Source organism: Phacochoerus africanus, chromosome 9 (assembly GCF_016906955.1).
Source record: "Phacochoerus africanus isolate WHEZ1 chromosome 9, ROS_Pafr_v1, whole genome shotgun sequence".
Classification (NCBI taxonomy): domain Eukaryota; kingdom Metazoa; phylum Chordata; class Mammalia; order Artiodactyla; family Suidae; genus Phacochoerus; species Phacochoerus africanus.
Genome location: NC_062552.1, coordinates 120259815 through 120272682, shown reverse-complemented (window position 1 = coordinate 120272682; position 12868 = coordinate 120259815). Strand labels below are relative to the sequence as shown.

The following is a 12868-nucleotide window of genomic DNA, read 5'->3' as shown; positions in this document are numbered from 1 at the left end:
CCAGGCTAGGGGTTGAATCAGAGCTGTAGTTGCCAGCCTACACCACAGCCACAGCAATGTCAGATCTGAGCCACGTCTGCAACCTACACCACAGCTCATGGCAACACCGGATCCTTAATCCACTGAGCGAGGCCAGGGATCAAACCCGAAACCTCATGGTTACTGGTAGAATTTGCTTCCACTGTGCCACAATGGGAACTCCACTCTGAGTATTTGCGTATGTGTCTTTTTGCAGATATATGCACTCATCTTTCTTGGGTATATTCCCAGGAGCGGAATTGCTGGATCATGTGTATATCCATATTTGGCTTTAGAAAGTACCCCCAAATGGTTTTCAAAGGGAGAGTACCCATCAGTATTCTATTCTCTACGTGCCTTCCATTTGCTCCACATCCTTATCAACACTTGGTATCATCAATGAATATGATTTCAGCCAAAGGCTAGCATCATAATGGAATCTTTTTTTTTTTTTTTTTGCCATTTTCTTGGGCTGCTCCTGCGGCACATGGAGGTTCCCAGGCCAGGGGTCGAATCGGACCTGTAGCCACCGCCTTACACCAGAGCCACAGCAACATGGGATTCAAGCCACATCTGCAACCTACACCACAGCTCATGGCAACACCAGATCCTTAACCCACTGAGCGAGGCCAGGGATCGAACCTGCAACCTCATGGTTCCTAGTCGGACTCGTTAACCACAGAGCCACGATGGGAACTCCCTCATAATGGAATCCTATTGTAGTTTTCATTTGCATTTCTCTGATGATTAATGACTTTCCCGCCCTTTTCAACATACTGGTTGATCATTTGGATATCCTCTTTTATGAACCGGTTACTCAAGTCTCTTTCTTTTGCGTTTTTCTTTTTTGCTGGCACCCATGGCCTATGGTAGTTCTCCAGGCTGAGGATCAAACCTTGGACATAGCAGCAATCTGAGCCACAGCAGTGACCATGCCAGATCCTTAACCACTAAGCCACCAGGGAACTCCAATAATGCTACAATAGGAATGAACCTTGAAAACATGCTAAGTTAAAGAAGCCAGACACAAAAGGCTACAGAGTGTATAATTCCATTTATATAAAATACCCAGAATAGGCAAATCCATAGAGACTAGGAGCTTGGGGGGAAGAAGGTAATGGGGACTGACTGCTTCATGGGTACCGGGTTTCTACTGGGGGTGGGGGAAGCTCTGGAGCCAGAGTGGTGATGAGTGGACAGTATCACGAATGTACTTAGTGCCACTGGATTGTACACTTTAGCATGGTTGCGATAGTAATTTATGTTGTGGGTATTTTGCCACACAAAAAAGTAGTGCAAGGAGTTCCCACTGTGGCACGGTGGATTAAGGATTCAGCATTGTCACTGTGGTGGCTCAGGTTCAATCCCCAGCACAGTGGGTTAAAAGGATCCGGCATTGTAGCCGTGGTGGCATAGGTCAGAGTTGCAGCTTGGATTCAATACCAGGCCATTAGCTGCAGGTATGGCCACTAAAAAAAAAAAAAAAAAAATAGTGCGGTTATATTCAGATTACATTACTTAAAGAAATGAAATATATATGCCAAAAACTAAACTGATTTCTCATTCAATGTAATTCTGGAAATTATGGGATTTTCAGAACTGGAAAAGGCCCATAGGGATTCATTATTTATGCCTATACTGTAAAGTCAGTTTGTTAAAAATATTCAGTAACTTTCTAATTATAACAGATATTAAAAACTATTCATCCTATTATGTGAACTTTTCTACCAAAAGGTTTATAATTCTCTCTGACTCATAGGTTGGGATGCTAGTCTTGAACTCAAAAGGCATCCTGGTAGAAACCAATCATGTCAGACTTACTATGACTCAAAAAGCAGAAACAGTTCTAATTTATTTCCATTTCCAGCACAAATGGGCCATAACAAACCACATAAATTCATTAGCATACATGTTAGAATAATACATAGTCTGATTTCCTTCATGCTATAAATTAAGTTACTCTAAGCATTAGTGTGCAGAATACTCAGACTAAGAATGAAATATTTAATCAGTATTTACCCCATAAGCTATGCACAGATACCTTAAAAATTTACCTCTCAAAATATGCTTTTAGTGATGCAGTAACTCATTGCCATAGAGCTTTTTATAATGATTCTACTTAATAAAATATTTCTTTGCAGGAAGAAAGAAAGAATTTCCCCAAAACTACAAAAAACAATTTTAAAGCAATTTTTCAGATTACAATGTTAAACTCATCTCCACCTCTGTAAAAGTACATGGCATGCGATCTTTAAAGTTTCACTGAGTTTCAGGATTGTTCTTGAAAAGATACTCTGCCTACAATTGAAAGAAAGAAAGACAAGTCAATATTGAGGTATACGGGAGTTCCCGTCGTGGCGCAGTGGTTAACGAATCCGACTAGGAACCATGAGGTTGCGGGTTCGGTCCCTGCCCTTGCTCAGTGGGTTAAGGATCCGGCAACGGATCCGGCGTTGCCGTGAGCTGTGGTGTAGGTCACAGACGTGGCTTGGATTCCGTGTTGCTGTGGCTCTGGCGTAGGCCGGCGGCTACAGCTCCAATTTGACCCCTAGCCTGGGAACCTTCATATGCCGCGGGAGCGGCCCAAAGAAATAGCAAAAAGACCAAAAAAAAAAAAAATATTGAGGTATACGGAATGACTGGCCAATGGGGACCTGCTGTATAGCACAGGGAACGCTACCTGATATTCTGTGATCATCTATGTGGGAAAAGAATCTGAAGAAGGATGGAGGTGTATAACTGAACCACTTTGTTGTTCAGCAGAAATGATCACAACACTGTAAATCGACTATACTTCAATAAAGCTTCAAAAAAAATGAAAAAGTGAAAAAAATTTAAAAATGAACAGTTTAGAAGATACTACAAGATATTTATTAGACATATATTTGTATTATTCATGTTTACTTGATAATAAGTAATAAAAATCTTATTATAGGAGTTCCTGCCGTGGCTCAGTGGTTAACGAATCCGACTAGGAACCATGAGGTTGTGGGTTCAGTCCCTGGCCTTGCTCAGTGGGTTAACGATCCGGCGTTGCCGTGAGCTGTGGTGTAGGTTGCAGACGCGGCTCGGATCCCACGTTGCTGTGGCTGTGGTGTAGGCCGGTGGCTACAGCTCCGATTAGACCCCTAGCCTGGGAACCTCCGTATGCCGTGGGAGCGGCCCAAGAAATAGCAAAAAGATTAAAAAATAAATAAATAAATAAATAAATAAATAAATAAAAATCTTATTATAAACTGTGAAGGTGTAAGAAACTATTTCCCAAATAACCAGCCACAAAATTTCTCTATCTCAATGGGCTTTCCATTTAGATTCAGGCAAATCTTATTTTCAAATTGACATTTAAAAACAACAACAAGGAGTTCCCACTGTGGCGCAGTGGAAACGAATCCGACTAGTATCCATGAGGACACAGGTTTGATCCCTAGCCTCGTCCAGTGGGTTAGGGATCCAGCATAGCCATGAGCTATAATGTAGGTCACAGATGCGGCTTAGGTCTGGCTTTGCTGTGGCTGTGGCATTTGCCAGCGGTTACAGTTGCAACTTGACCCCTAGCCTGAGAAACTCCATATGCTTCAGGTGCGGCCCTAAAAAGACCAAAAACTAAAAAATAAAAAGTAAATAAAATACAAACAACAACAATAACAACTTAATTCTCTTACCAGAAAATCAACAGGATCATCGGGTCTAACCTTACAACACTCGTTGAGACCCTGCATAAGCGTCGGCATAACGTAGGTCATTAAATAGTTTCTCAAGGGAATAGACTGAGCCTCCAGTAATTCTCTTTCTTCTCTTTTCACTTCTTCTAGTCTTTTACTCTATGAATAGAACATTGGGGGGTGGGGTAAATAGACAGAAAAGGCAGTGAACACTTCCGTACAATTCAGTCCAGAGTACACTAGAAGTAGGTACTGCTGCAAATGCTCATCACGTTATGAAAAAGATGGCATTTCCAATCAGCAGAGAAAAACATAAATGGTGGTATGATAACTGCCTCGTCATTTAGAAAATGGATCCCTACCTTACTTTCATTTTTTATACTTTTTTGGTCTTTTTAGGGCCACACCACAGCATATGGAAGTTCCCAGGCTAGGGATCGAATCGGAGCTGTCGCCACCGGCCTATGCCACAGCCACACCAGATCTGAATGGTGTCTGTGGCCTACATGCCAGCTCATGGCCGGATCTTTAACCCACTGAGCAAGTCCAGGGATCGAACCTGTGTCTTCGTGGTTACTAGTCAGATTCGTTTCTGATGAGCCACGACGGGAACTCCCCTACCTCACTTCTTAAACCAAAATAATTTCTAGCTGCCCAGATGAAGCAAAGTGAAAGAAGAAAGGAAGGAAGGAAGGAAGGAGGGAGGGAGGGAAGAAAGAAGGAAGGAAGGGAGGGAGGAAGGACTGCAGCAGTGCTCATAGAAAGCCTAGAAGGTACTGGTCTGACGGGCGGGTGCTAGTCCTTGCTCAGCACAGGCCTTGCTCCCCCAGGACTAATGATCCCAGCTCTTCTTCGAGAGATCGCCCGTCTCAGCCTAGCGGATTAGATAGGACTGAAGCCCATCGATTCTGCCCACCTCCTGGCCATGGACGCCAGTGTGGCCAAAAAATTTTAAAAAATTAAAAAACTAGGATATTACAGGCGTGCACACTCTTTTCTAGGCACTGTCCACATATTTGCACATATATTATTTCTTTAATCACTACAGTGACGCTGTGAAGCGGGTGCCACCATCACCCTCATTTTACAGATGGAGAAAATGGGACACAGAGAGGAACTAAGTCAGGGCCGTATACCTACAAAGAGAGGGATCTGGATTCAGAGGCACAACTCGGGCGACTGCTGTCCCCCAGGCCATCCCTGCTTCTATCAACTACCTTATCAGGAGGCGGTGGTGGTTTTCAACTGAAGTGTAGTAGACATTGCCTAGAAAATAGTGTGCACGCCTGTAATATCCTAGTTTTTTAATTTTTAAAATTTTTGGCCACACTGGCGTCCATGGCCAGGAGGTGGGCAGAATCGATGGGCTTATGTCCTATCTAATCCGCTAGGCTGAGACGGGCGATCTCTCGAAGAAGAGCTGGGATCATTAGTCCTGGGGGAGCAAGGCCTGTGCTGAGCAAGGACTAGCACCCGCCCGTCAGACCAGTACCTTCTAGGCTTTCTATGAGCACTGCTATTCTCCCGCCTTCCTTGATTTACACTGTTGCGTTAATTTCTGCTATAGAGCACAGTGTTTCAGTTATACATAAATATGCACATCTGCATATATATACACACACACATATAGATACGTTAGATACGTTATTTTTTAAATATTCTTTTCCATTTGGTTAATCTCAGGATTTTATTATTTTTTTATTTGTGTACTTATGTTGCTTTTCAGGGCCACACCTGCAGCATATGGAAGTTCCCAGGCTAGGGGTCAAATTGGATCTACAGCTGCTGGCTTGCACCACAGCCACAGCCACGCTGGATCCAAGCCCCGTCTGTGACCTACACTGCAGCTCACAGCAATGCCAGACCCTTAATCCACTGAGCAAGGCCAAGGTACTCAACCTGTATCCTCACAGATACTAGTCTGATTCGTTTCCGCAGCACCACGTCAGGAACTCCCTATCTCAGGATTTTGAATCTAGTTCCCTATCCCTTAGAGGAGGACCTGTTGTTTATCCATTCTATAAATAACAGTTTGCATCAGCTAAGCCCAGCCTCCCAGTCCATCCCTCCCCCACCTCCCCCCCACTCAGGGGTTGCTTTTACAAAATCAGAAGTAAAAGATACACAAGAACCCAAACATCAGCAGAGAGAAACTGTGTATCATTAAGAAGAAATCTACCTGCCTAACTAATAAGTTGTTAAGTTTGAGATCAGAGACGGGGACATTGTTTTTTGTTTATCAGCTTGGCAGGTGTGAGCACAGGTGAGAAAGCAGGCTTGGAGGAGGTGTAGGAAAAGGCCCTGGTAGACCTCATGTGGACTTTGCCTCTGCTGAAGGGTAGTTGAGAAATATGTACCCAGGACTTGCTGTTGTAGAGCAGAGGAAATGAATCTGACTAGTATCCATGAGGATGCTGGTTCGATCCCTGACCTCGCCCAGTGGGTTAAGGATCTGCCGTTGCTGTGAGCTGTGGTGTAGGTCACAGACTAGGCTCAGATCCCACATTGCTGTGGCTGTGGCTGTGGTGTAGGCTGGCAGTTACAGCTCAGATTCAACTCCTAGCCTGGGAACTTCCATGTGCTGCAGGTGTGGCCCTAAAAGGCAAATAATAATAATAATAATGAAATAAATAAATATGGACCCCAAATTAAACCCTGACCTAGCAATCCTTAGGAATTTACCCTAAGGAGATAATCCGGCACCCAAAGATCTATGCCTAAGAGATTCTTTCCTCCCTCCCCACTCCCTCCCCTCCTTCCTTCCTTCCCTCCCTTCACAAATGTTTGTCGAGTGTCTGTTACATGCCAAGCACTATTTTCAGCTTTGGGAATATGGTGGTGCACAACACAGACCAAAATATCTGTCCTCGTGTAATTTAAATTCTATGCAGGTAAAAGACAATAAATGAGATAAAGATTAAAAAGATACGGTACGTTAGATACTCTAAGGGCAAGCAGGGAAATTTTAAATCATGGAAGGATATGACATGCTGTGCAGATGGGCAAGGGTTGAAATTTTCAACACGGCGTCCTGGAAAGCCCTCATTGGGAAGATAACTTCTAGCAGAGACCGAGCAAGTGAGGAAGCTAGTTGCAACAGGTGGCGGGATGCGTGGATGCTCCGGGAAATATTAGAAACAGGCAGGTCACAGAGGACTTCGGGGGCCGCAATAGGGAGTTTGGACTCTTGTCTAACGGTGATAGGCCACCTGTGAGGAGGCTTTTTTATTTTTATTTTTTTTAATTGTTATTTCCCCAATACAATTTTTTTTTCTAGTGTACCGCATGGCGACCCAGTTACATGTGAGGAGTTTAAACAGAGAATGGCCATGGAGGATCTGCATTTTATTTATTTATTTTGATTTTTAAATTTTTAAAAATTTTTTATGAGGATCTGTATTTTAGAAGGATATCTGGCGGCAGCAGGGGAACAGATTGGAGGTGGACAGGGCAGAGTTGGGGAGACCAGCCAGAAGGTAGCACGTAATTCTGGCACCATGGTCAGAAGAAGTGGAGCCCTGCAGGGGATGCGAGTTCTGTTTTAGGAGGCGGAATAGGTAAGAGTCAGTGATTTGGATTTCCCAGAGTGGCTCAGCTGGCCAAGAGCCCAGCATAGTGTCAGCCAGGATTGGGGTTTGATCCCCGGCCTCCCTCAGGGGGTTAAGGATGCGGCGTTGCAGCAACCTGCGGCCTAGGTCACAGGCACAGCTGCCATCGCTGTGGTGTAGGCTGGTAGCTGCAGCTCTGATTTGACCCCTAGCCCAGGAACTTCCCTAAGTGAAGGTGGCCCCCCTAAAAAGAGAGAGAGAAAAAAAGTAAGAGTCAGTGATTCGGAGAAGAAGGGTGGAGTGAGGCTGACCAGGTTAGAGACACACACACTCCCTCTCACCCACTCCTCCCAGCGAGCCGTCCTCTCGGCTGTCTCCACCGCCTCCTGCTGCTCTCGCTCTGCTTCCTCCAAGGCCTCCCTGGCCAGCTGCTCCTCCGCAGCCTTCCGCTCCTCTTCGGCCTTTTCTTCGTCTGTTAGGCCGTAATTGCGGGGCTCCCCAATCTCTTTGATGAGCCGTTTGATAGCAAGTCTGTTTTGAGCATCTTCGAGTCTCCCTACATCTTTAAATACCAGAAGAGAGACAGAGATCAACACAGACGCTTAGCGTCTGGTCCTGGCTGCAGTCTATTCTGAGACCACGCTCAGGACAACTCCTGATCCCGGGTCCCTTGCGCTGGCAAGGTATGAATTACCAGATGGGGGCTTCCCTTTCTCGTTACCAGCACAGTTTAGAGTTTCTGGCCTCACTGGCAAAGGTCGGGCCGGCATCTGGGAGTCGCAGGGAGCAAGGTGAGGGCTCGGGACCTGGAGCTGCGACAGTCACCAGGATGGTGGGGGTGTGGACCCCTCAGAAGGAGGGCGTTCTCCACCCCTGGAAGCATTCCAGCAGAGACCGGGGCCCTTCCCTCGGGGGTTTCCGCAGAGACAAGTCCTGCACTTGGAGGCCAGGCTGGGTGACCTCCAGGTTTCTTTTGCCTTCTCTTTCTCAGAATCAATGATCCTGGGATAGATTTTCAATTCATAAAAAAGAAAAAATGAACTGCTCCAGTTAGCCTGCTTGAATAGGAAAAAGCCCAAACCTCAGAATATGCGACTAATGTTAATATCAAAACCAAAGGAAGAAGAAGAGGGAGTCAGGAGGGGACGAAATGGCTAAAAAGTTCCTCTGTGAAGCCGCTAAAGAGTAAACTCTGCACCAGCCTCTGGGGTTTGCTTGGGGGCGTCTGCATAGACGGGGGAGCAGTGGACACCCTTCCCTGGGGGTCACTGCTCCCCTAGGCCCCCAGCACAGCCACTGCTGTCTTTCCTCCCCCGCTCCCACGCTACCTCTGTATAACCTTGACCTAGACTGGAGGCACTGCTGGATTCTAACACGGAAAGAGAGGAAAAGCAGGGCCAGTGTGTCAGTGGGTGGGCAGAGGCAAGCCCTTAAAAAGAGCAAAACAGGAGTTCCTGCGGTGACGCAGTGGTTAACGAATCTGACTGGGAACCATGAGGTTGCAGGTTCGGTCCGTGGCCTTGCTCAGTGGGTTAAGGATCCGGTGTTGCCGTGAGCTGTGGTGTAGGTTGCAGACGTGGCTGGGATCCCGCGTTGCTGTGGCTCTGGGGTAGGCCGGCAGCTACAAATCCGATTCGACCCCTAGCCTGGGAACCTCCATATGCCACGGGGAGCAGCCCAAGAAATAGCAAAAAGACAAAAAAAAAAGAAAGAAAAAAAAACAGCAAAAGGAAACTGAAAGAGAAACCTCCTGGGGGCCACTTCCTGGTTGCCTGCGCTCTGACATTTAACTCTGCTCTCCCTGGCTCCTTGAGGAGAGAACTGACAAGCTCGATGCCTAGAAAGTGCTCTGACACATTCCTGAAAATGCTCGTGGCTTCCGGAGCAAGTTCTCAAGGGCAAAGAACACCGCTCTCTCCAGGAGGACTGACTTCTGCCCTGACCTTGGGGAGGAGGAAGTGCCGATTAGCGGTGGGGGGTGGGGGGGAAGCACCTGCTCCAGCCAGGACCTTCCCCACGTCTGGCTCTGGGCTTGGCTCCCTGGGGAACCCGGAAACTCCGGGGCTGTGGGACAAACGGAGAGAGAGGGCAGTCCTGGTCCAAAGAGGGAGAGAGAAAAGAGATGCTGAGAGAGAAGTGGAGTCCAGAGAGGGCATGCAGACGGCTGCATCCTTCCAGGGCCTCCTTCCAGACCCTCCTGAGGCCGGGCTGTGTTCCTGACCTCGACACCCTTCCCCGGGGCCACCCGTGTGCTGCATTTCTCCCCTCTGCTTTTCTGTCATCTCCCGATGGTCAGTGTGGACATGAGGCCAGATGTGAAGGGTGCAGGATGTGACGGGAGCCCAGTGGTTGCTCCTTCATTCCACCCCAACGTTTCTGTCTTTCTCCCTGGGGCTTTCCTGATCTTTCCGGAAATAATTTTGGGGGCTTTCCTGAAGACATGACAATCACTGTTTTGTGAAATTTGCTTACCATTCTTTTCTAGCTCTCTGATGAAATAGGGTAAATTACTTGCCATATCAGGAGGTGTGGAATGCCTAGCTTTGACATACAGGACATGTGCCATAAACACAGGCCTGTCCAAATGAGGCCACAACCCAATCACTTCGGAGGGTGCAAAGCAGAGGATTTGCAGATTTATAAGTTGTGTCATTTTTTTCCCCCCTTTTACAGCCTATGGAAATTCCCAGGCTAGGGGTCAAATCAGAGCTACAGCTGCTGGCCTCCACCACAGCCACAGCAACACCAGCTCCAAGCCGCATACGTGACCAACCCCATGGTTTGCGGCGACGCTGGATCCTTAACCCACTGACAGAGGCCAGGGGTTGAACCTACATCCTCACAGACACTATGGTGGGTTCTTAACCCACTGAGCCACCACAGGAACTCCTTGTGTTGTCTCTTTACTTCGTAACAGCACATCATTTTGTGTCTTCGTATTAGTACTAAAAGCAAAATGAATTTTCAGTTATGAACGCTTCATAACTCTTTCAGTTATAAACTTCTCATATCTCTTATCCTCACCACTCGTTAACAGCTCTACACACCAGGAGCTTTTCTTTTTTTGGTCTTTTTGGCCATATCCACAGCATGTGGAAGTTCCCAGGCCAGGGATTGAACCTACTAAGCCACAGCAGCTACCTGGGCCACTGCAGTGACAACTCTGGATCCTTTACCAGCTGCGCTTTAAGAGAACTCTGAGCCAGGAACTATTTTCCCATTTCACAAATGAGAAGACGGAAGGCCGAGCCAGCCCTGGAATCAGCTCTCTGGGCTCACGCTGATAGTTTCCCGTAGCTCTAAGCCTCCCAGTATTTCAGGATCCAGATGCTGTCCAGCTGCTTCTTGGTGTTGAAAAGAGGCCTTGGGAGGCCCAGAAGGTCAGCCTGGCCCACTCAGCTTCCACCAAGCGAGGGGTTTTTAACCAAACCCAAAGGAAGACCAGGTGTCCAGATCCAGAAAGCTAGAAAGGAAATTTGGAGGTTCTGCCGTCCAAGGAGAGGAGAACCAGCTGCGATCTGGAGCCAGGAGCAATGACGGTGGTGGCGAGGCCAACGAGAGGCCGTATTCACCAAGCACTTGCTGGGCGCTAAGCTCTGCGTTAAGGGTTTACAGAAGCAGAAAGAACGCTCTGAAGAGCTATTCAATTTCTGAGCAGCTAAGGGGTGAACTGGCCAGTCTGAAAGCCAAGAGAGCCTCTGCGAAGAGCACTAGTGCCCTCAAATGCTGTGGGGATGGAACGCACCCCCTGAGGAAGCTGGGGAAATGGCCCAAAGCCACTGGCAGGTGATACCCCTATCTCTGAAGTGCCCTTTGCAAAATGCCAATTTGGCATCGAGAACATATCCAGATGTTTTCATATAACAGTAACACCTGCCACACCACCAAATCCTCAGGAAGGCCACTCCCCTGTCTTAGACGGACTTCCCGGCCCCGGGCACACAGTTCTAGCCCCCTGCCCTCCCCCAGCCCTATGAGCAGGGTGCCCCGGGTTGGCTGGGGGTCCTGATACGGGGCGGCAGTGCTCCGCGTTCACGCTCTCCCTGGGTTTGCTTGGTACCTATGTGTGTTGGGTGGATTTCAAGTTCCTCGAAGTAGTTCAAGACAGTCTCGTCTTCGGTGTCGATGTGCCGATAGTTGCTCAGAGCTCGGAGGAAGCGGTCCTGGCTGTAGTGTGTCCCTGCCACGATGCTCTCCGGGAGGTTGATCACCCGCTCCTTCAGGAAATCATCCGAGGCATCCAGCGAACAGACGAATTCTGGAGAGAAGGATAAGCTCGTGAGCTCACGTGGTGACTGTGGAGCTTACAAGCAGGTGCTCGTGGACAGTTCACTGCTCAACCAAAAGCCTGGTTACCATCTGGGACCTCCTGTTGCCGCAAAGGGCCTGACATTGGCCTTGCTGCCTCTCATGCAGGCATAGGTGTGCCAATCAGCCTGGTTTCCAACGGCCACCCTAGGAGGCCCAATCGGTGGGTATTTCGTGAGATCTATTATTTTTTATTTATTTATTTATTTTGTGGTCTTTTGTCTTTTTTTTTTTTTTTTAGGGCCACAGTGGAAGTTCCCAGGCTAGGGGTCTAATTGGAGCTACAGCTGCCAGCCAACACCACAGCCACAGCAACACTGGATCCTTAACCCACTGAGCGAGGCCAGGGATTGAACCCGCAACCTCACGGTTCCTAGTCGGATTCGTTTCTGCTGCACCACGACGGGAACTCCAAGATCTATTATTTTTGTTTCCCTTCCTCCCTCTCTTCCTTTCTGCATTCTTCCTTTCATTTCTACTTTTTTTTTTTTTTTTTTTTTTTGGCCATACTCACTGTATGTAGAGGTTCCTGGGCCAGGGATCAAACCTGTGCTACGGTAGTGACTCCAGTAACAGTAGTGACAATGCCGGATCCTTACCCCACTGAGCCTCCAGGGAACACCCTTCCCTACTTCTTTTAGTAAAAGCAGCAGAAGTTATAAATACAGACCTCGAATAGCCTTGGGATACCTGCTGTCAGCCTCCCGGTGAATCCTCACCGTGTCAGTTTTCCAGCGCAGGCTCCCAAAGAGACGCACCACTATGAGCAAAATGCTTTAATGGCAGATTTGCTAAATTAATAAGACAAAGACTCCCCTGGGAGTTTAATTTTCCGTGGATCATGTTCCTGCCTCACTTCATGCCATGGGCTATGAAAAGTCTGTTCGGTCGAACACAGCCGGGGCCTATCCAGTAATTGATACATGGATCACATCAATGATGGTGGCCATTTCTTCTTTCTCTCTTCTTTATTTTTTTGCTTTTTATGGCCGCACCTGCGGCATATGGACGTTCCTGGGCTAGGGGTCAGATTGGAGCTGCCAGCCTACACCACAGCCACAGCGACACCAGAGCCTTGTTACGACCTACGTCTCACTCATGGCAGCGAGCGAGGCCAGGTATCAAACCTGCGTCCTCATGGCTACCAGTTGGGTTCGTTACCACTAAGCCACAATGGGAACTCTGCGATTTTCTCTATTTTTAATTTTTTTTTTTTTGGCCAAACTTGTGGCATGCAGAAGCTCCCCGTCAGGGATCCAACCCACAGCCCAGCAGTAACCAGAGCCACAGCAGGGACAACACCAGATCCTTAACCTGCTGAGCCACCAGGGA

General features: G+C 47.7%; 1 protein-coding gene across 3 annotated transcripts in view; it reads right to left on the bottom strand.

Annotated features, from left to right (window-relative positions):
- Positions 1 to 1077: 1077 nt before the first annotated feature.
- The window catches only part of AK7 (adenylate kinase 7), a 59821-nt gene continuing 48030 nt past the window's right edge, over positions 1078 to 12868 (bottom strand). Inside the window, exons 15-19 of one of the 3 annotated variants that reach the window (XM_047796367.1) lie at positions 11289 to 11486; positions 7570 to 7790; positions 3681 to 3839; positions 2242 to 2316; positions 1426 to 1487 (exon numbers count right to left, since the gene is read on the bottom strand). In XM_047796367.1, the coding sequence (XP_047652323.1) occupies positions 2278 to 2316; positions 3681 to 3839; positions 7570 to 7790; positions 11289 to 11486 (617 nt within the window). In that variant the 3' untranslated portion in view covers positions 1426 to 1487; positions 2242 to 2277. Of the gene's footprint in view, positions 1488 to 1507; positions 2317 to 3680; positions 3840 to 7569; positions 7791 to 11288; positions 11487 to 12868 lie in introns of those variants that run through there. The other 2 variants (XM_047796368.1, XM_047796366.1) reach the window with 2 other exon arrangements.